The sequence below is a fragment of the Triturus cristatus genome, chromosome 10, assembly GCF_964204655.1.
Source record: "Triturus cristatus chromosome 10, aTriCri1.1, whole genome shotgun sequence".
Classification (NCBI taxonomy): Eukaryota; Metazoa; Chordata; class Amphibia; order Caudata; family Salamandridae; genus Triturus; species Triturus cristatus.
Window position 1 is genome coordinate 309,210,448 of NC_140593.1, and position 24,728 is coordinate 309,235,175.

At 45.8% G+C, this 24,728-nt stretch overlaps 1 protein-coding gene across 1 annotated transcript in view; it reads right to left on the reverse strand.

Moving 5' to 3' along the window:
• LOC146789359 (ATP-dependent translocase ABCB1-like) overlaps positions 1-24,728 on the reverse strand; it is a 502,439-nt gene that overhangs the window by 447,557 nt on the left and 30,154 nt on the right. The window contains exon 3 of the mRNA XM_085631305.1: positions 18,841-18,898. Coding sequence (XP_085487431.1) covers positions 18,841-18,898 — 58 coding nt within the window. The remainder of the gene's footprint in view (positions 1-18,840; positions 18,899-24,728) is intronic.

The following is a 24,728-nucleotide window of genomic DNA, read 5'->3' on the forward strand; positions in this document are numbered from 1 at the left end:
TCCCACCACATAGTCATGAACATTATGTTTTTTTTCGTTTCTGCTGCCTTATTCAAAGCTGGGGAGGAAGCATAATGTTTCATAATGTACTACAATTTACCTTGCCCTGCTTAGGGATGAGGGAGGATGTTTCCTGCCATCTTTGCCTTTCATAAGAGGGAGGGAGATATCATATATGTATTTCAAGCTCTATTGTATATTGGTTTGTGGTACTCTCATACATGCTGCTGATGGCTTTGTCTTGATCGTATCTGCAACAGTGGGAATGGACGCAGTATCTGGCTCAGTACACAAATGGGTCCATGAAACATGTAGACTCACCCAGGGACGAGGGTATTGAGGAAAGTGAAAGAACAGTTACTGAGACTAAAGTAACCACAAGGGAGTCTGTGAAAGAAGGGAACAGTGAGTCTTCTGAGTTTATTGCCCTGTATGTGGTTGAGCCAAACCCTAAAAGGCTTCAATGGTTTCTATTGGTCAGACAGGGATGCATTTCACAATGTTTTGCGAGGTTCATGAAATTTATGTATAACCGTGTAAATTAAGTATCAATCTAAGGAGTGAATTCTTCATGGCCTTCAACTTACCCTCCCTCTAATTATGGAGCAGAGACAATGGTGCTTGTGTTGCCAATGGAATGCACGCTGCAATTCCCAACTTAAAAGTACTTGCTTTATGAGCGCAAAATAAAGATGTTGGTTAAAGTCTGTACTATGCAGAGCTTGTGTCATAATTTAGACTCCCACGAGAGTAGATCTGACAAACCTTTGTCCTCTACCTATAATTTTATATTTAGTGAATGAATTAGGTGCAGTTGTATTCATGATGTACTAGCTTAAAAAACATCTGTAAGAGACTACATAGAGTAGAGATGGCTTGATACTTCCTAATAAACCAGGTGCCACAGAAGTGCATCGATGCCACAGAATTTCATTGATCAGGCCCCTTTCATTTATCTTCAACATGTATAGCCATGGTGTTTCCGTTCTGAAAAGTTTGGCTAATGTTTTAAGGGCTCAGTGCCCGGCTGGGCCATTTCTATTATAAGTAACCCATTTCAAATCATGTTGACAATGTCCTAGTTACATAAAATGAACAGTCATCTTAGTTGACGCGCTTCTGCATTTAAAAATGCTTGTTTTTATTTATTTAAAATATGGCTCCTATGCGCACTCAGATTTGTATACGCTTGTAATGATTTTAGGATGTGTAGGTGGTGTATCCTCTTGCATGAGCACTGCAATAATGAGGGAAGCACAGCTACACATTTGAATCAAATATATTCATATGCAGCACATATGAAGGATCCTAATGTTACTTATCCATTTTCTAATATTCCAGCTTAGACGCGCTGGTAAAATCAAATTCATTTTATTAGGTATTCATATTTATTGAATTTTCTGTTCTTCTGTATATTAAATTTCCATGCAATGCATTATTTTCATAATATCTTTTACATATCATTGTTTTAACAAATCCCTATGCATTTTAGACCTCTAACAGGTCTTTCATCAGGGGATAAATGATCAATCTGTTAGGTGTCGCTTATTCTTTGTAAATTGACCATTGAACAAGGAATAAATGTTCAATATTTCAGGTGCTGTCTACTCTTTGTAAAGTCAAATATAGAAAATCCACCTAAAGTCTTTGGCATAATGTTAGCCAGTACTCCCTAAAAGATTTGGAAACCCTATAGTAGTCGATATCTTGTGGCATTCATGTGCAGTGCCATTTCACCATTTTATTGTGTAGTTCAATTTCCTTATGTTATTTGTTGTGTAGATGGTATACAGACAAATATGTCTCCTATCTCCTAGAGTATTTGTGCCTCAACAGAAAAATCCAACATTCACTAAACAAGACAGTGGCATTTGATGACAGACCTTGCACAATTATTCATGTTGTGCCACTGTCGGCTGGATATGTATTATCAAGAGGAGAACATGGAAATTGTTACTTATGATGAAAGTTTAATTGTACTATGCTATGATTGTATGTTTTTAAACATACTCTACATGTGTAATGGCTTGACATTTTTGTAGGGAACAGTGCATATGCTATCAGACCATGGATCATGACACCATATCTACATCCTAGAACACCAAGGCAAAGGAGATAAATATATCTCACAAGAGAACAGTCACTGGTGGTTTGATTACTGAAGAAGTTTTACTATCGGTAACGCTCTTTCTGGTGGATATTCTATCTAACTGCAGATTCCTCCCCTTGTGAATATCTCAAGGTGCCAGACTACATTCAGAAACTCAAAAAGCAGATAGGCGATGCAGTGCGACTTTGCGCCAACATCATTTCACTCCCCAAGTGGCCACCAATGCATGCTGAGGTCGGTTTTTTGGGGAAGCCTGTCTGCACCCTCAGACACAGAATACATCATCAGATTTGAAGGATCAGTGTGCAGATTCCTTAATTGAACCATTCCAGACACCAGTTATGTGGGAGAGCTGTGAGGAATCTGCACTTACATAGAGGTGCAGGTTTTTACAGGCCCAGGAGCAAGACCCTGCCCACTTTCAGCAACAGAAGATGCCCCTGAAGTGGCAGCCTGGTCGGTGGATAGATGCTCAGGTCCAGGAGGTAGGCGTACCCCACTCTCCTGGCCCAATCTGGAGCCACTAACATTACCCATGTCTGCTTATTCCCGTTCTTCTTCAGAACTCAGGACAGGATAGGTAGTGGCAGGAAGGCATTCAGTCCTGTGCTCCACTCTGAGGAAAGCGTCTCCGAGAGAGAGCCCTCTTGGGAACTGCAGGCGCTAACATTTTAACACTGCGTGTTCACAGTGGTTCCAAATAGATTGAGCCATGGTTCTTCTCATTTCTGGAAGATGCCCAGCGCCACCTCTCGGTCTACTGCATTTGTGGTCCACTAAGCATCAGCAGCTGAGTTAGTCTGCCCTGGTGTTCAAAGATCTAGCCAGGTGGTGTACGATCAGGGAACTGTCCTGATAATTCAAATAGTTACAGAGGCACAGAGCCTCCTGTCTCAGAACCCAAGATCCCAAACTACCCTGCTTGTTGCAATACCACAGGGTGGTGGTGTTGTCTCTGAGTACCTGCATGAGCCTCCTTGGATGGCTGGCAGGAAGGCCTTCAACACCAAGAGAATCGGCAGCAAGTCAATAAAAAAACTGATGTAGAGATGAGTCCACCTCTTGCGGATGGCCTCCTCCACCCATCAACTATGGGTGGGGTTGGGGTCTGCCACTGGTCCACCTGTAGTCAAGCAGCCTTCACTGCAGATCTTTTTCCTGTAGCCCAATAGCATTTCAGTTTCTAGCAACTGGTATGACTAACCTAGTGTCCAAACCATTAAATGCACTGTAACACCCTACAAACTGGGACCAGGGGCAAACGACCGACTAGTATGATAATATATAATTCTGATATTGCTTTTTTGGTGGAAATAAAAACATATGTGCCTGTTCCTATATACATGGAATTAGCCACTTAGTCTTAGGAAAGTCAACGACTTGCAGGTAATGAATGTGCAATGTATTAAATCACTAATTATATAAACTCGGAGGAATTACGTCAGGGCGTACAGCTTTATAAGCCAGAAGTTCTCATACAGCTTTTGATAGCATACCTCCTGTTATCCGTTAACCCCAGATCGTTAACTCACTACTTGTCGATTATAGGAAATGTTGGAAAACCACTCCCACACTAGAAGGGGTGGTGGTGGTCTTCCGGACACACTGTGGTAGCTTGGCTCGAGTGGTCAGGAAACAGGCACCGTGCTAAGCATACAACATACCCAAACAATAACCATGCGTGCATCCGTTCCAAAAACGACTCTACACCGTAAAAATTATGAAAATAACTTTCTTTATCTGCTTTTTCTCTTAGTTGCTGATTGGAGAAAATAAATAAGTCAATCACAATATACAAATTTCAAATAGTGCAGGTCAAATAAATATTGTCTGAGGATTCAATAAATAGGGATGATCATAAATACAAGGGACATAAATATAAGTGCAGGTAATACAGGCAATTAAATATTCTGAGGCATTAAATACTGAACCAATAAATATTGTACACCAACAAGTCCTGTAGACCAATAAATATAGTGAAGCAATAAATATGTAAAAACTCAATAAATACAGTGCCCCCAATAAATAATTAAAAGTATACAGCAACACTCATGTAATCAGATCACTTTTCAATTCTTAAGGCTGTTTTGGCCCAGGCACAGCTTGTGGGGATGTGGAAGGCTTGAGGGGTTCTACTCCCTGGCTGGGACAAGGCTGAGGCCTAAACTGAGGTAGATCAAGGGGGGAATACCAGTGCCCTGGCTTTCTCTCTCCACACAACCTCTCTAGGTTAGTCCCAATTCACCCCTGGCACAGTCAGGTTGGTTCCAGCACCTCCCTAGCCCCTTAGAGCAGTCTCTCAGGTCTCCACAGGGCCTTAGGCGCCCTCTACTCCACTTACTGCCCTTTTTCTGATGCTCCGACGCCGCTGGAGTCGTGTCGATGCCGTGAGGCGGTTCCGGTTCGGTCTCGGCGGCCTCGGCACAATGTCAGTTCTAGACGACGCCGGTAGGCGGGTCCGGTCCGATGTCGGCGGCCTCGGTTCGATCTCGACCTCCGATTCGACGGCGTCGGGCAGTCTCTACTCGATGTCGACTTCGGGCGGCTCCGGTCCGATGGCGCTCTCGGCTTCGATGAAGTCGGCCGGCCTGGCCTCGATGTCGACTTCCGGCGACTCCGGGGTGCGATCCTCACCCCCGACCTCCGGTGCTCCTCCTCTCAGGTTCCGGGCGACTCCGGAGTGCGATCCTCACTCCCGACCTCCGGTACACTTCACCTCGGTCTCCGACGACTCCGGAGGGCGGACTCCACTCCTCCGATGACGCCGCTCACTCGACCTCGGTTAACTTCCTCCTCGACCTTTGGTATTCCTCACGACCTCCGTCGGCGCCCTCTCACGACCTCAGGCGGCTCCGGGTACGACGTCTGCTACTTCAGTCAGCGCCGCTTCTCCACCTCGGGCTCCAGGTCTTAGGCTACTCGACGCCGGACTCCAGGGAAACCAGTTTCCAGGTCAGGATCTTGCTGCTTTCTGCTTCTAAGGCCTGTTCCTGCTGTCCAGGTCCTTAGGATGAGTTTTTCTGGCTTCTTCCCACACAGGGCTACAGGCTGGGATCCATCAGTAGGGACAAGTATCAAGGGTGGGTTTATGGACCCCACTCCAGGCACAAGTTTCCACCCCTGCTGCTTCACTCCTTCCTCCTTCACTGTTGTGCTGCTCTCTCTTCACCAGTCAGGTGCCAACTGCCAGCTCCAACTGCCAACTCTCCCTCTTAACTCCCCAACATTCTAAACCGCCTCCAACGGTCACAGGGTTCTGGAATGTTCTGGAAGGTGCTGGTAGGTTCCAGTGGATGCTGGTGATGTCACAGGTGGCCACCATTTTGTGCTCCAGGCCCTCAGACAGAAGTTTCAGGGGTAGCTAAAATGGCTCCCTGAATCTGCAGCAACACGAAAAAGTCTGGTGGTTCCCAAAAAGGAAAAATTCAAACAGGGTTTGAGGCAAAAGTGGGACAAAATAAATAATGATGAGGAGGGACCACCCAAAGGGCTGACAGGTCTAACACGCGTCCCCCCCAGCTGAAAGTGGGGAGAGCTACCCAACCCCTTGGGAGTTCTCATCACTAAGGCGGAAATACCTTGAGAGACCGTCTGCATTGGCGTGGTCCACTCCAGGCCGATGTTCCACCTGAAAGTCCATCCCCTGTAGGGAAATAGACCACCTCAACAACTTGGGATTCTCTCCCTTCATTTGCATCAGCCAACGAAGGGGTCTGTGGTCGGTCTGAACCAGGAAGTGCGAGCCAAACAGGTATGGCCGCAACTTCTTCAGAGCCCATACCACTGCAAAGGCTTCACGCTCTATTGCACTCCACTTCTGTTCCCTGGGAAGTAGTCTCCGGGATAGGAAGACCACGGGTTGATCCAGACCCTCTTCGTTGAGTTGCGATAACACTGCCCCAATGCCATGTTCTGATGCATCTGTCTGGACAATGAACTCCTTGGAAAAGTCTGGGGCCCGTAAGACCGGGGCCTCGCACATGGCTTTCTTCAATCTCTCAAAGGCTTGCTGACAAGCCTCCGTCCAGACTACCCGTCGAGGTTGTTTCTTGGACGTGAGCTCCGTGAGGGGGGTTACGATGGTACCGTACCCCTTCACGAAGCGGCGGTAGTATCCCGTGAGGCCCAAAAATGCTCGGACCTCAGTCTGTGTCTTGGGGGGTTCCCAGGCCATGATGGCCTCGATCTTCGCCTGGAGGGGTTGCACCGCTCCCCTACCCACCAAGTGTCCAAGGTACACTACCGACCCCTGCCCGATCTGGCACTTGCTGGCCTTGATCGTCAATCCAGCTTGTCTCAGGGCCTGGAGAACAGCTTGCAGGTGACGCAAGTGATCCTCCCAGCTGTTACTGAAGACGGCTATGTCATCCAGATAAGCAGCAGAGAAACTCTCCATTCCGGTGAGGATCTGGTTTACCAGGCGCTGAAACGTGGCAGGTGCGTTCTTGAGCCCAAAGGGCATCACACAGAACTGGTAGTGGCCATTGGGCGTGGAGAAGGCTGACCTTTCCCTTGCTCCATCAGTCAAAGAGATCTGCCAGTACCCCGAAGTAAGGTCAAAGGTACTTAGATATTGGGCAGCTCCCAGCCGGTCAATCAATTCATCCGCCCTAGGGATCGGATGAGCATCAGTTTTGGTCACTGAATTCAGTCCCCGATAGTCCACACAGAACCTCAGTTCTGGTTGGGCACCCGGTGGTGCAGCTTTCGGTACTAACACCACCGGACTAGACCAGGGGCTGCTAGAAGGTTCGATCACTCCTAGCTCCAGCATCTTAGTGACTTCACTATGAATGCTGGCCTTCACCTTGTCTGACATCCGGTAGATCTTGGACTTCACAGGTGGGCTGTCTCCTGTGTCCACGTCATGGACGCACAGGTGAGTCCTACCCGGGACAAGGGAGAACAACGAGGAGTACTGCCCCAGGACCTGGCGACAGTCCTCCTGCTGTTCAGGAGTTAGAGATGGGGAGAGAATCACTCCCTCCACCGACCCATCCTTCTCTTGAGACGCAAACAGATCAGGGAGAGGCTCGCTTTCCACGTCCTCTCCTCCGTCAGTCACCATCATCAAGATGACTTCGGGCCTCTCGTGGTGGGGTTTGAGGCGGTTGGCGTGCAGCACCCGTAGGGGCTGACGAGGGGTCTTCAGGTCCACCAAGTAGGTAGCCTTACCCTTCTTCTCCAACACCTCAAAGGGTCCTGACCAGCGATCCTGGAGGGCACTAAGCTCTCCTGGTTCGATCACCCACACCTTCTGGCCAGGCTCCAACTCCACCGGGTGAGCATTGTGGTCATACCACGCCTTCATCACTGCTTGGCTGGCTTCCAAGTTGTCAGAAGCTTGCTTCCACAACTTAGCCATTTGGCTCCGGAAGGCCAGCATGTAGCTCACCACATCCTGGGGAAGCTTTCTGGGAGTTCTTTCCCATCCGTCTCTCACCAGGTTGAGAGGTCCACGTACAGGGTGCCCATACAGAAGCTCGAAGGGGCTGAAGCCCACTCCCTTCTGTGGCACTTCCCTGTAGGAAAAAAGTAAACAGGGTAGGAGGACGTCCCATTTCCTCCGCAGGCTTTCAGGCAGACTTCTGATCATGCCCTTCAAGGTTTTGTTAAACCTCTCCACCAGACCATTTGTCTGGGGGTGGTAAGGAGTGGTGAACCGGTATGTCACTCCACACTCCTTCCACATGGCCCGCATGTACGCTGACATGAAGTTGGTCCCCCTGTCGGACACAACTTCCTTGGGAAAACCCACTCGGGTAAAGATTCCCATCAGGGCCCTTGCCACAACAGGTGCTGTTATGGTCCTCAGAGGTATTGCCTCTGGGTACCGTGTGGCATGATCCACCAGAACCAGGATGAACCTGTGACCAGCTGTAGTTGGCGGATCTAATGGACCCACAATGTCGATGCCCACCCTTTCAAAGGGGGTGCTAACGACAGGAAGTGGTTCCAGGGGAGCTTTCAGCTTCACCCCTGTTTTCCCACTGGCTTGGCAAGACACACATGTCCGGCAGTAGGTATCGGACGACACTTTCATCTGAGGCCAATAAAAGTGTGGGACAAGACGGGCGAAGGTCTTGTCTTGCCCCAAGTGTCCTGCCAATGGTATCTCGTGAGCCAACTCCAGAAGGAAGGCTCGATAACGTTGAGGGACTACCAAGGCTCGTGACGATCCATGTAGGGGTGCCTTGGGTTCACTGTAGAGGAGGCCATCCTCCCAGTAAACACTGTAGTTCCCTTCAACGTTCCCTGCTGCCTGGGCTTCGGCCTGTCGCCTCAGCCCCTCAAGGGTAGGGCACTCCCTCTGGCCCTGGCAGAATTCCTCCCTGGACGGGCCTCCCTCCATGTGCCACTCGGCCGGAATGGGTAGGTCCTCCAGGTTGGTAACGTCCCCCTCCGCAGACTCCTGGTCCACCACCTCCGGTGGCCTATCCGTCCTACGGGGTGGGGACGCCGAGGCAGGCTCCTCCTGTCCTCGGTTCTTCCCTTGACTGGCAGCTGGCTGGGCCTTTGTTCCAGGCTCCAGCCGAAATGAACTCCCTCTTCGGGTAGTCGCGGACCTTGTGCTAACACAGGCCCAGTCAGGTGTACCCAGCATCTCGGTGTGAGTCCGGTATTCCACCTCCTTCCAAGCGTTGTGCTCCATATCATTCCCCAGCAGACAATCGACTGGCACGGCAGGGCTTACGGCAACTCGAAGTGAACCTGCAACCCCCCCCCATTCAAAGGGAACCTCGGCCACGGGATAGTGACCTGTTCTGCCGTCAGCCATCGCGGCTGGGTGGAGTACATCGGGAATTACCTGCTCTGGAGACACCAGTTGGCTACGCACCATAGTCATACTGGCTCCCGTGTCTCTCAGAGCCTCCCCTCTTTGGCCGTTGATGGTGACCCACTGCCCATACTTTGCGGTATTTGCGGGCACCTGGATCTTAGGAACCATCTCCCGTTCTCCCAGGGACACTAAAGTGACACCCGCCCACTCCCTTCCCTTAGTTAAGGGCATCTCCTCCCCGAGCACTGCACTAGCTACTCCGGGGGTCTTTCCTCCAGTGGGAGGGGGTGGTCGTTTCTGGCACTTCGGATCTCCTTTATAGTGTCCAACGCCACCGCACTCGTAGCAATGGACAACCCTTGGCTGCTGACTCTGGCCAGGATTAGGGTTTCTGGGTGGGTTAGCCTTAGAGGTGAATCCTGTTCCCTTCCCTTGGAAGTTATTTTGGGGGCCTTTGGAGAACTCCTTTTTCTTTTCCCCTCCCTCTTTCTTCTGGGGGGCGCCCTGTCCGGCCTTTTGAGTATCCCCTCCAGTCCCCCTTGTGGACACCCGGGTACTAGCCCAAATGTCCGCCTCCTCAGCAAGCTTCCGGGGACTGGTCAGCTTGCTATCCACCAGGTGTTGCCGCAGTTCAGGGAAACATTTCTCGAGCAGGTGTTCCTTCAGTACTAGGTCAAACAACTCCTCGTAGTTCCTCACTTCACTGCCCTGAATCCAACCTTCCATTGCCTTCTTCGCATAGTCCAGGAAGTCCACCCAATTCTGCGTGCCCAGCTTGTGACTACCCCTGAACTTCTGTCTGTACTTTTCAGGTGTTAGTCCAAACTTTCTGATGAGCGCCAGTTTCATGGTGGGGTAGTGGGTCTGCTCATCCTCCTCGAGGGCCAATAAAGCATCCCTACCAGCTGGAGGCATGTACTTATACAATCCCCCTCCCCAGTACTTCTCCGGAACCCCATGGGCCCTCAACGAGACCTCATAGGCTGCTAGCCACTTGGCGATATCATCACCCACCCCATAGCTAGCCACTATGTCCTTTGGCAGGTATGGTTTAGATTCCCTGGTGATCTCTTGGGTTTGGCTGCCACCATTAGGAACAGGTTGTGCCCCGATTCTCAAGATCTGAAGATCTATTTCTTTCAGTCGTAATTCATGGGCCATCCTCTGCTCCTCCTTCTCCTTCTCCAGCCTTGCTAAGTCCCATGTAAGCTGTCTTTTCTCCCTCCGGTCTGTTAGCTCCACTTCAGACAAGCCACCGCTAGAGGCACTGCTGCCCTTCCTAGAAATGGTTCTGGGCCCTGCTGACAGGTTCCCCACCTCAGGTTGGTACATCTCAGCCCCCTCGGGGTCAGGCTCTCCATCCCTGTCTTCCTCCTCAGCCTTGCTTTCTCGGCGTGCCTCCCCCCAAGCCCTTAAGCTGGTTTGGAGTGCACCCTTCTTTGCTCCTGGGGGACAGTACACCCCCTCCCGCTGGCAAAACTCCCTGAGTTGGGCCACAGTGTACGTTTCTAGATTTTCTAGTACAAACTCCATCTTGCCCACTCAGGTTAGAGGACAGGTTTTTGTGCAGTAACTATGCAGGGGGGTACCTTTAATAATACCTCCTCCCACCACCAGAGTAAATTTGGAAAAAACAAAAACCCACAATTAGGAAGGCCGCTTTGAGAAAACTCCCGGTGTAGGCCTATGGACTACCCACAGTTATTGTTGAGTATATGTAGGCACAGCTCTATCCCACCGCTGAACACCAATTTATGTTGGAAAACCACACTCCCACTCTGAAAGGGTGGTGGTGGTCTTCCGGACACACTGTGGTAGCTTGGCTCGAGTGGTCAGGAAACAGGCACCGTGCTAAGCATACAACATACCCAAACAATAACCATGCGTGCATCCGTTCCAAAAACGACTCTACACCGTAAAAATTATGAAAATAACTTTCTTTATCTGCTTTTTCTCTTAGTTGCTGATTGGAGAAAATAAATAAGTCAATCACAATATACAAATTTCAAATAGTGCAGGTCAAATAAATATTGTCTGAGGATTCAATAAATAGGGATGATCATAAATACAAGGGACATAAATATAAGTGCAGGTAATACAGGCAATTAAATATTCTGAGGCATTAAATACTGAACCAATAAATATTGTACACCAACAAGTCCTGTAGACCAATAAATATAGTGAAGCAATAAATATGTAAAAACTCAATAAATACAGTGCCCCCAATAAATAATTAAAAGTATACAGCAACACTCATGTAATCAGATCACTTTTCAATTCTTAAGGCTGTTTTGGCCCAGGCACAGCTTGTGGGGATGTGGAAGGCTTGAGGGGTTCTACTCCCTGGCTGGGACAAGGCTGAGGCCTAAACTGAGGTAGATCAAGGGGGGAATACCAGTGCCCTGGCTTTCTCTCTCCACACAACCTCTCTAGGTTAGTCCCAATTCACCCCTGGCACAGTCAGGTTGGTTCCAGCACCTCCCTAGCCCCTTAGAGCAGTCTCTCAGGTCTCCACAGGGCCTTAGGCGCCCTCTACTCCACTTACTGCCCTTTTTCTGATGCTCCGACGCCGCTGGAGTCGTGTCGATGCCGTGAGGCGGTTCCGGTTCGGTCTCGGCGGCCTCGGCACAATGTCAGTTCTAGACGACGCCGGTAGGCGGGTCCGGTCCGATGTCGGCGGCCTCGGTTCGATCTCGACCTCCGATTCGACGGCGTCGGGCAGTCTCTACTCGATGTCGACTTCGGGCGGCTCCGGTCCGATGGCGCTCTCGGCTTCGATGAAGTCGGCCGGCCTGGCCTCGATGTCGACTTCCGGCGACTCCGGGGTGCGATCCTCACCCCCGACCTCCGGTGCTCCTCCTCTCAGGTTCCGGGCGACTCCGGAGTGCGATCCTCACTCCCGACCTCCGGTACACTTCACCTCGGTCTCCGACGACTCCGGAGGGCGGACTCCACTCCTCCGATGACGCCGCTCACTCGACCTCGGTTAACTTCCTCCTCGACCTTTGGTATTCCTCACGACCTCCGTCGGCGCCCTCTCACGACCTCAGGCGGCTCCGGGTACGACGTCTGCTACTTCAGTCAGCGCCGCTTCTCCACCTCGGGCTCCAGGTCTTAGGCTACTCGACGCCGGACTCCAGGGAAACCAGTTTCCAGGTCAGGATCTTGCTGCTTTCTGCTTCTAAGGCCTGTTCCTGCTGTCCAGGTCCTTAGGATGAGTTTTTCTGGCTTCTTCCCACACAGGGCTACAGGCTGGGATCCATCAGTAGGGACAAGTATCAAGGGTGGGTTTATGGACCCCACTCCAGGCACAAGTTTCCACCCCTGCTGCTTCACTCCTTCCTCCTTCACTGTTGTGCTGCTCTCTCTTCACCAGTCAGGTGCCAACTGCCAGCTCCAACTGCCAACTCTCCCTCTTAACTCCCCAACATTCTAAACCGCCTCCAACGGTCACAGGGTTCTGGAATGTTCTGGAAGGTGCTGGTAGGTTCCAGTGGATGCTGGTGATGTCACAGGTGGCCACCATTTTGTGCTCCAGGCCCTCAGACAGAAGTTTCAGGGGTAGCTAAAATGGCTCCCTGAATCTGCAGCAACACGAAAAAGTCTGGTGGTTCCCAAAAAGGAAAAATTCAAACAGGGTTTGAGGCAAAAGTGGGACAAAATAAATAATGATGAGGAGGGACCACCCAAAGGGCTGACAGGTCTAACAGGAAAGAAGTCAGTCAGATTAATATATTCTTTACACGTATCATCCTTGTGACAATATTTTATTTTATTTGGCAAAGCATCCAAGAATTCTAGCTTATTCTCGATTCTGAAAATACTAGCTATAAATATAAGTAATTTGTTTTAGCCTCTTCTGCAGTCCAAAGCCCAGCCCTCACTTTAGTGAAGTACTGACTAGTTTCAAAGATGATGGTATGATTTGCCCCAAAACAATCACTGGTAGATTTAATAATGTTGGCTGCGGTCGCAGTTCCTGCAGTATTTCATTAATCAGGAATTTTAGCTGATTCAGCTGAGTTATTGTGAAGAGCTTTTATATGAGCCATTTCCAGCTTCTTAATATGCTCCTCCTTCTCTGCCTATTTAAATTTTGTGAAGTAAAACGTATCAAACACCGCTAATGTCTGCTTTCACTGTGTCCCACACAGCTGGAATAATGAACTACACAAAACTGCTTGAATAATACAAACTGAGAATCGTAGAATAAAGCTCTTCTGAATGCACAGCTTGATGTAGTTTTAGGTAATGCTCCGATTTTAAGACTGGGAGTACATGAGCATGTCAAACAACACAGAATTAACTGGCCCTTGAGCAAAATGTACACCATTGTGAAAGATCAGCAAACAATCTATGTAGGCATAAAAATTATGAATGGCTGAGAAAAAGTACAGGCCTTATTTATAGGAATGTTCTACCTCCAAATATCAACAACCCAAATTGCTAACAAAGGTCTTTGATTCACAAATCAGTTTGAGACCAGAAATCAGTACACATGGATGTGACCGATCATGATGAAAACCTGTCTGACAATATAGAGCTCATCAAACCTAACAACATAAATGAGGCCAAAATAGTTCCATATCATGATTTGATGCCCTGACCGAACATAGTGTGACTAAGAAGTTCTGTATCTTGGTCATGACGATAAACAATCAGACTCTGTGGATCTGTTGTAGTCTGCTGCCCTTTGATATTACCAGCGTAGTAATTGTTTATCTTTTAGACTGTACCCCTAAATCAACATACATGGCAAAAATGTTGCAAAAGCACTATCTCATTGATTGACCCAACTGTGCACAAACTGGTCTCTCCATCGTAGTATAGTTTTGTTTCTAGTCATACAAATATGACGTTTCACTAGTTCAACCACACTTTCAACACAGGACTACCATTAGCCTTCTTTCAAAATGCAGGAAAGGCCTTTGACACAGTCAAGTGGGCAAATCTGTGGTCAATGCACCCATGTTGATCATCATTGTTCGGAGTCTGTACAAGTCTCCCTCTGGGACAGTGCTGGTTAATCAGCCCCTACTGCTGGCCTTTTATATATAAAGGGATAATCACCAGGTTGGTCAGCTTTCTTTGTCTCTATTTGCACTTATTCTTAAATCTCTTCTGCAAAATCTTCATTCAAGAGTCAATCTGGAACCTTACATGATTGACCATACTTTAAGCCTCATTTGGTGGACAGGGTACTCTTTTTGCAAACGCAACAGAGTACCTTGGTTGCCAAACCCTGGGTCCGCCTTCCTTGACAGAGCCGCCACTGAAGGAAGGACATTCCACCCGCCACCCTATTTAGGGTGGATGGTGTAAAGTCTTTTTTCCTGTATTTCACCAGCAGGAAAAACCTGAATGTGAGTAAAGGAAAAAATTTGAATGGCCCCCGCAACCTGGGAGAAAAGTTTCAAGAAGTGGGGGTCATTTTTTGTGCTTTTCACAAACAAACACATGCTTTAAGAGATTGTTTTGGAAAAACATAAAAAGAATTAACAGTTTGGTAAGTTGCCAGCCTTCAGCTGTATTTTTGGCTCCCTACGGTGTAGAAGTTAAAGCAGGCCATGTATTCAGTTCCTGCAGCTCTTCTTTTCGCTGAAGGCAGAACAATTAAACATTACCATCTAAAATGCAATCATCCGGCCAGGAAAAATAATCTAAAGGCAATAGAGTCTTTAGTTCATATTTGGTGTGATACTTTAAATGTTTGGAAATTACTAGGATCACAACACATTCACCACTATGAAACAATGTGTGGCTTCCGCTCACCCTCTAGGTCATTGTTTGGATGAGAATATCTCCTACGTGGTGTGTAGTCTTATTCCCCTGCCGTGAGTGTCCAACTGGGTGCATCTAGTCTCCTGGTTTTGGATTTTTGAACCTGGTGCTGAACTATTCTAGAGTGTGTGCAGAGGCCTAGAACTATACCTTAACATGAGTAGGTCCTGGAACTGTCCTGTGACCTGGAGGGGTGCACCAAGTGTGCCCTCATAAACTGACAGGGGACTACTGTCCCTGTTGAGGATTTAGTACATGGAGCACTGGTGGCAGCATACGGTGTATTGTAAATCCATAGTTGTGAGCAGACCTATCTTATCTGTATCAATGGAGTGGAGGTCTAGTAGCCCATTCATGTAAACTGTGTTTTCCCAATTCCTACCCCTGACATCCAGAGTGTTTGTTGTGCATGCTTTTGTATGCAGTCTGCATGGTACATCCATAGTGAGTGTGTGTGAGTAAGTCAGGGTAATGGAGGCTTGTGGGATCCATTTTGGATACCCCAGGCCTAGTTTGTATAAGACAGAGGTGAGGTTGTTTTCCCAGACAGTGGAAGTGTAATGCTGACACTCCTGAAACTAGAGGGAGGAGTCCTAGACACTCAAGTGAGGAGAATAGAGACAGAACTCCTTTAGAAACACAATTAGGCTTTTTGCTAGCAAGGATTTGCTCATTTGTCTTCCTGGCTACTGAAATTTGGTAAATGTGAGGAAAGACGGGTGGGACTGCAGACTCTTGTGCAGAGGTGAGAACATCTTTAGTTCAGGAATGCTTTTTTGTCTTTCCCTGAATAATCTTTCCATTGGTTGATGACAGTCTGGTGCTGAAACCTCACACCTCTTTGTGCCTCTGTTGTGTGTGCTCCAGGTTGGAGACTAGCCTGCTGTAAATATCATCACTCTACACAAAGGCTGTGTCAGGAAAGCAGCTCTGAAAACACTTGAAAGGAGAAACACAGCAAACTGGCGCTACAGCTGCAGACACTGGACACTCATTACCTGTCTGATTTTGGTGTATAAAAGTGGGACCTCACTACCTGATTTTTTGCTGTAGTTCTAAGTCCTCTATGGACAATGGAAGGGGTGCTCTGCAAAGTACTCAGAGGACTGCTGTGATACTAGCGCTCATGTCTGCCTGACAGCCAGCTTCTTATAGGTGAGGGAACATCACCTTAGTCTGGATCCCTTGCTAGAAGAGCTATGTGCCTGTTCTCAACTGCCTAGAAACCTGCCTGCCTGCTGCTGAGAAGGGGTGTGAGCATGCAAACCTTGCAAGAGGAGTGTCTGTCCAAGAGGAGTAAGCTGCAACATCCCCCCCCACTGTCTGAGAGACTAAGGAGTGAAGATTTGTAGATCCTATTATCTGTGGGACTGCAGTCTCTTTGCGCTTATTTCTGATCGGTACCAGCAGCTTTGAGAGTGCTAGAGCAAGGCCCAGTTAGGGCTGTGATTGCAGGTCAAAGTGATCACCTGTACATGCCAACACTGTCCAGAAGGCTTGTCCCATGCAGGGCTACATCTGGTGAAGTCATGACGAGCTGGAAGAGGTGGCATCTGAAACCATTGCCGAAGACTTGAACAGCTGTAACATCACTGGTGTTCCAATTGAAATTGTGATGAGGGAGGATTGCCCCCGCCACTTCTACTGGTGAGCTGCATCGGTATGGGCCAGGATGATGAAGCGGCACTCTTGGACATTCATGCCAGCTAGTGCCCAACGTTTCAGGAGAGAGGGAACAAGATAACCGCAGAGCCGGCAGCTGCACTGATCCTGCGAGGAGTGATACACCGTGTGTGGTAAGACTGGGAACTAAAAACTAAGCACACTGATTTCAGGCAAAATATAACTGCACCAGAGCCATAATCACACTTGTTCCTCATACCCCACAGAAGAGGCGCTACTTATATCAAGGGGGACAGAGCATAAATCAAGGGGGAACGTTGGGGCACAGCAAACAAAGGCGCTGCACTGCCCAATAGTACTAACATTGCTAAATTGTTTATTGTCATTACAGAGCATAGTATCCCATTTCAGTGTGCATGCAAGTAATTCCTTTTTTTGAAAAGATGAGCACAGGGTTGGACCTTTATCTACTGTGTTGTGTGATTGTTGAGTTTTGAGCTCTAACATCCCCACACTACCTCCCTAAGTAGCCTATGGCTGCTCAACATTGCTACCACAGTAAGTCAAATGTTGAACGGGTTGTACGTGTTCAATTTTGCAAAGCTTGTGTACACTGGTGGCTGGCAACATTTATTAATAGTGGGGCACTCACCATAAATGCTGCTGGACGCCGGGCACTCCAAACAGATGCTCCTCTCCCCACGCCGATCCTGGGGGTGACGAGGAGCAGGAAGGAAAGGCAAGGACTTCCCTCCTTGTGCACCGCAAATCCAACCAATCCTGGAGCTGAATGGTTGGAGCAGGCTAACCCAGAGCTCATTTTAAGGGTAGGGGACTGTGCCTGAAATCCCTCTGCTGTTTTACAGTGCTGGGATTGCAGGCCTTGAAGTGCACATGTCGGATTGGCCGGCTGTAGGCAGCTGGCCAATCTGACATGCGTACTTGAGCACCTATGACGTCATCCTGCAATCTGCAGGAATCTGCTCCGTCCCCACCATCCACTCACAACCACCAACAGCACAAAGAATAATAAAATGGTAATTACCATTTTATTATTCTGTGTTTACCGCTGCACTCGCAGCAAGTAGGGAGACGCTCTTCTGCCCACTAAATGAAACCAACCTTGTTTGTGTAGGATGAACACCGAGACATTAGAAGCATAAAACCTCAACATCTATAGTTAACAGCCAAAAGCCCCTGCTTGCCCCGTGGGCTCCCGGATGATGTATGACAGGCACTGTAGGTAGACAACAGAATAAAAGGATATGAGCATAAATTATTTGCTTCAAGGCTGGGCCTCATTCTTTTGCAAACTTAAGGTAAACTAATGAATATCTAATGGACTACTTATAAGTGGTCAACTACTCCGTCTTCAATTGCCTTCCATTTTAATTCCCTTCATCGTAATGTAAAATAATTGACTTTGTTTCATATACGAAATAGAGGATTATTTTTTTTAAAATAAGTGGTACAAGTAAGTAGTTAATGCAGCTTGACAATCAAATTAGGCAAAAATACTAAAATTACAATCACTGGGGATATAATTTCCTGATCTTTAGTAGCAGCTAGAGTTGTGCGAATACCAGACAGTCTGCATGTTCACCATTACTGTACAAAAGGAAGCCTCTATAGTATACTGCTTACTTCTTGTGAAGAGAGGTCGGGAGACACATTAATATGTTACAGGCGTGGCCAAAAGACCGGCAATCTGGCTCATGTTTTACATATCTGAATGGGCATAAAGAGATATTGAGATTCGTTTTTGTAACTCATTGGTCTAGAAGAGACCAATTAAAGAAAATTAAATGACTGTATTTTGTTTGGGATTGATAATTGTACCCCAGTCAACGTGCATTCATTTGTATATAGCATAGAAATCGGTAGACTAATATTAACCCATTACTGGATTGGACTGACACTACTGGGTCAGGATGAATGATGGAATCCAAACATTGACCACTGGGAAAAGTGATCTTTGAGGAATTGCGGAAAATACAATGCCTTTATGCTAAGTGGGCTTTGCAAGCTGCTTATATTTTGTATTTTGTAGCGGCCTCGTGATCATATGGGTATACAAAGTGGTAAATGTTCCTCTAATAATATGTATGAACATATAGTTCATCTTAATTTAAGCACAGAGCATCATCTTACAATGGATTGTGTATATATAGTACAATGTCTGATATGTAGACCATCTGTATATAGCAATCTTCCTTCTCAATTACTTTGCTGTGTATGTAGCAAACAGACGTGCTGAATCTGCTGCAACAACACAACACTTTACCACCCTCTGATGATCTATTTTACATATGCTTGTGCCGATAATGCATATAAAGTGCCATGTTCGTACTACACTTTAATTAAAGAGCAGTTTAGTGTTTTGTTTTATAAGAGGACATAAAACACAAGTTAAATTACGAATGCACTTAAACAAACTCATTTTATTTACAAAACAACTGCATCATCATTCGCCATTCAATCAAGCAGATACACTGCGTGTAAACCTTAGAGTGAATAAATTGCATCAAATCAATGTATTGCTTACCATGGCAAAAGGGCCAACCTTTTTAACTTTTTCTTTTTTTTTCTTCTTTTCTTTTTTGCTGCAAGTCAAACAAATTTGATAAATGACAATGATATTCTTCATCATTTCCACATAAAAAAATTAAAAAGGAGAAGAAAGACAAGAGCCCACATACAAATTCAAAAATGTGAATTATGAGAAATTAGGTTTTTCAAAATGTTCACACCATTAATTAATACAATATAGAAAAACAATTCAGGCTCAACATATTGTACAAACAAATGCATTTTACCATTACATAGTGGTAACAGAAAAAGAAGAAAGGCAAATGTCTACAATTCAAAGATAGTCCACACATGATAGAAATATTATACAATCCACTCCCAATTTGCCAGTAAATAGTCAACGGCGTTTCGACCCTAACAATTAACGGGTCATCATCAGGACAAAGATAGTTTTTGAGCAGAAAAGCCGAGAAATCTGAAAGAAATAATAAGAAAGGGCACCTTAGGTAAATGAAAAGAATGAAAATTAAAGTATGTAACCAAGGCCATGTTACTCATGTCTAGACCATTTAACACACCATGAGACTGGATGATTAAGTCTCAAGGAAGTATTACGCAAAAAACAGACCATAACACCAATGTAGTACAAGGCATTGTATCAGACACCGGCATATGGGCCTATGGCACTTGTCCAGCACACGGACATCAGGGACTCGCACGCACTCCTTCTTGTAGCTTTGAAAAGGCATTTAACTCTATTGACCGGTAATTCCTGACAGGGGTTCCGGACCGAGAGTCTACCATTACATGTAACTCCTGTACTCTTCATGCTCTGCACAAGTGCGCAACAACAGCATACCCTCTGTCCCCTTCCCCATCCGCATAGGAACCAGGCACGGTTGCTCTTTATCGTCCCTGCTCTTCACCATGGCGATTGAGCCCCGAGCTAGACTCAGATGCGACGCACATGTGCAGGGTTGGCACTGGGGTGAGGGTGATGAGGACAAGATTGTGCTGTACACAGATGATGTCCTACTTTACCTGAGAAACCCCAACCAATCAGGCCCTTGGGTGCTGTGGATTGTGTCCCTCTACAGAGATGCATCCGGCCTTCACACTAATTAGTCCAAATCCATCCTGATCCCATTCACACAGGGGTCGGATTCCATCAACTGGCAGACCACCATCCCAATCAGAGGACTCAGCTAACTCTACTTAGGCATATATGTATCAGTGAAAACCGCCTTGAAACCTAATTCCTTGACCTTGCCACCCTGGTCCCATCTTTCCTTCCGATCCTTTCTCTGGGCAAGGTGCACTCCCTGAATCACACTAGACAAATGCTGCCAATTTACTAATGATGGTGGCATGGGCATGGTGAATATCCAGGTTTATTATTAGGGCTCCCAGTTCCTGGTTGTTAATGACTGGCTGGACGGGGCATGGGGAAACCCAGCCTACAGACTAGAACTATCCCTTCTGGGTCTTGACAATGTCCTTAATCCTTTCTATGGTGGAACTCTCTCGCGAACCATCCCTGAGCCCACTTGGATGGTGATCTCTGTGTGGCGAGCTGCTCTTTAAAGAACCGGCTGGGACTAGAAACTAAACCTACAGCATCACTTTAGAAGGTACAGTGGCTTTACCAAAGTGCGCATATCGAGGGGTTCCAGAAACAGGACAACATAAGTATCATTCAGCTAGAAGACCTTTGACAGGGATCAGCCATGAAATCTTTCCAAGAGGTACATGCCCTGTTCTCTCTCTCCACCACTTTGTTTCATAAATACTTATTGAGACACGTGCTCTCCTTCCACCAGGAGAAGCTTAGGCATACCGGAGTAGAACCAGATCGAGAACAATCTGCTCAACGAGGCACTGGGTTAGGGGGGGAATCTCACAGATGTACCAGTCACTGCTAATTGATTCTCCAGAAAAATCTGACTCTCTTAAACAAAATGAGAAACCTGGGTGGGACCCCTGGGCAAAGCTGACTAGAAAGACGCATGTATGGCCTTCCGTGTGCTGGCATTTCCTCCCACCTATGGCTAATTCAACTCAACTACCACCTGACTCCCAAACACTTATGGAAAGCAGTCAAACCAACCCACATCAGAATGAGCGTGTTGTACATCTCCAGAAGCAAACTTCTCCCAAGTACTGTGGTCATAATGCAGCACTGGATCGCTGTCGGAAGGGTACGGACAGAGGTGCTGGAACACCAGATGGTACTCTCCCCGAGATTAGCTTCTTAGAAGACTGTGGCAAATACACGCTGGTGGGCATTGGTACTTTAGTGTCAAAAAGGAATATACAAAGATTGGAAGAATCTGTTTACCTAGCTAGGGCTGCCTAAGTAAACAATCTAAGATATGATGGAGGTGGTGGACCCAATCAGGGCGTCGTAACAAACCTTTTAGTGGTTAATGGGTCAATATTTATTCTATACAAATGCTATCGTATGTCAAATGCACAGAAAACATTTTTTTACTTAAAACAAGTGCATATGTATTATAAGTTGATAACCTAGTATGAATGTACAAATGTTTTTCCTCGTCTCACTTTTTTATTGTGACAACTAGAACTATTTATTGATTTCAATTTTACTGTTCAAAACCACATTGCTATATATATAAGAAGCGCTCTGATACCCATTTCTGGGTCATGTTCGCGCTATACAAAACTCTAAAAATAAATAAATAAATAAAGCTGGGGAGAACATGGTTGTTTGTTACGTGTTGCTACGAATTCAAAATCAATAAAATTTGACTATTAGGAAAAAAAAATCATCCCTTGGGGCACCGACGCAACTAATAGTTGGACTGACAACCAATAGTTATATTTAGGTTTTCTGTTTAACATAACATGCACAAATTCATCAAAGTGACAATGACTACATAGTTCAGCAGCCAGCGTCTGCCGGAGACCCAAGTTAGTTAGCGATGGATGGAAAAACGCCCAAATATACTGCTATACTGTTTTAGTGCAAATGTTCATTGGTCCATATATCCCAACGGGCAGCTGTTACACCGTACAGTGGGTCCCTGCTACATACAGTAAGACCAACAATAAATGATTTTAAAACCTAGATTGAGGGTCAGTGATCAAAGCATATAAAGCCTATGTAGGTTATATTAGCTAAGTTCGAACAGAAACAGTAACTGCAAAGAATGCAATACTGCAAAGCAACTGCATTGAAGGGATGCGGGGCTAAAGCAGCGGCCGCCTGCTGCAGAACGGAACATTGCTTTTAACCTTCGGCTGGAGTATGTTGTTAAAATATATTTTAAAAGTGGAAAATGTCCCTATTGCCAGATCTCAAACAAGACAGTATAGTCAGGATCAACAACCAAGTAGAATAGATGGTATAGGCCTTCTGCAAGTAAAGCTCTGCACACACTGTTTCAATAAAAGTACAATTTAAAAAGAAGGGAGTGTGTTATCAAAAGTTTCTCCGGTGAGTGCAGAAGTTTATATTGTGAAAAATTATGAGAGACACGTAAAAATGTCTGTAGGTTAGTTCTACAGTCTTAAGACTGTAATGGAAAAAGAATCGGTGAAGAAAAGTAGTTGTATATACTGTCAAATAGGAAAAAGGTTCATGTTAGAGTTTAAATGAAATATAGAACTAAGCCTTTATTTGTACTAGGCACCATGTGCCTTTCTAATAGCCTGCGGCAGGAAGCGGTACTAGATATCAGCTCTTTCGCAACTCAACGATACATAATTCTCATACAACAGAAGTAAACGCTTCGCATACTTTCAGAGAATTATACAGTCACAGACTCTGTAACCATTTAAGGAAATGTTTGTACAGAAGACAACCTCATCTGTGTAATGATTTACCTTTCCATCAGGGACTCGCCATATGATACACAGTGACTGGACTGTCAGTTCAACACAATCGATCTTCAACTGGTAAGCATTACTTTACCAAACACACTTAATTTGATCAGTATCTGTGTAACATCAGGCCCAATAAGAAAGAATGTTGCATCTTTAAACTGCCGGGCCTCAGTATCTTATACAATTGTTCACTCACAATTGCATCAGTAAGTAGTTTGTGAAGTTGTTTCCCAAAGGACAAACACAAGTGCTCAAAAACAAATACTACGTGAAGCTGTTTATTCACGAACTACAGCTATATCTATATTAGGTTGCACAAAAAGCCACTTTTTATTGGTGAAGGAACACGTTATATATGCCTCTGAATATATTGAAGCTTTCTTTCTCTTAGTTTTTAACGTGTATCTGTTGTTATTAGTTTGTTTCTGACATTCTGTTCTGGTTTACATTTAACTTTCGCACAGGCAAGGTACTTCTTATTTTTAATTCTGGGATTTTTAAATATTTCATGTGTGTTCCTTGGTAATATAGTTGACTATGTTCCCAGTCATGAGCTGTCATACTAATCTTAAAAATGAATCTATTCATGGTGCTCTGACACTCTTTGGGCCTTGTTCCCGCCATAAAAACTGCACACATAAAATACAAATAAAAATGCAATCTGAAACAGCAATGAGCATTAGCAGAGGTATGCAGTACCCTCGAAGAACAGCGTTATGAAAAGGAGTCAGAAGATGAGGTTTGGTTTTGTGAGTGTTGAACTAAACAGACATGCCAGCCAACATATTGCTTAGTAGAAACTTTTGAGAAAGGGTCAGTATATTATGTGCATCTTTAAGAAAGCCATTGAGATCGCATGTCTTTAATTTGTAAAAAAAAAAAAAAAAAGAAATACTGAATCCAAAAACATGTAATCATAACAGGAAAGTGTAACAGTGTAACAAATGAAAACACCTAGGCAATAGTACGGTGTCTTTATGACAAGATAAGACACCCAAAGAGCAGACAGTGCCTGAACAAATCAGCAAAGTAAATACACCGAAGAGCATGCGGTGGCAGAGGTGTATCTTTTAACAGAAAGCTAGTGATGCTCCTCACCAAACCTGATGTGACTACACACAGAACAATGTAATCATCCATGATCCTGTTATTCCCCACTGTTACAGGAAACCCACTGTACAGTGCAGAAATGCCTCCGGTTGATTCTATTACTAATGCAAGACATTACCTTACAACAGTATTGAGATGGCAACGTCGCACTGAGAAGGGTAGATTTCAGAGTTATTTTAAGGTTAGGATGGCTGTAGCGTGTTAATCATATGCTGAGGTCTATTTGTGCTCTATGGTATGTTCGCTCTTGTGGGAGGTATTATGATTTTTCATGTTACATAGATTTGGAATATTACTTACAATTCCTCTCAACCTTACATTTTCATTAACACTCTTACTTTGATGTTGATGCACACAGTACCTACTGAAGCTCCTTCAAATCTAGAGAGATCTTTTGAGAGAGCCTGCTAGACACCACTGCTTGGTAGTCCATAAACAGAAGAGGTAGATACAATATTCTATATTAGGTGGACTTATTACTATCTTTCTCACTGGCAGTTGTATTCTGGTTCGTTCCCATTGACTTAATACACACAGCTAGCGTTGGGCCTTTTATTCACCATGTGGATTCTCTTGCCTGTGGTTGATCTTTGCTGTTGCCCCTTGATTGATGTTAATAAGGTTATATGTTCTTGTTAGTTATGAGTAATAAAATGACATCATATTTCAGCCTTGCAAAAGCCCTTATACGCTTGCACGAAACACGTTAGATGGATCATTTCCCAACTGGTTGCTTTGGAGTGCAGCTGCCTCCAGAGAAGAACATAAGGCAACATACCATACTACATAGGACAATTGCACTACATGGTTTTTAACTCATGTGATATGCAACAGGTGTCAATGGAGTAAGTAAAGCAACTGGGCATGGTGAGAGGATCACAGGCAAATTGTACATGCGATTGCTGAATGTGTTATCATTTTCAAGGTCCTGTCGTGCAAACAGGATAT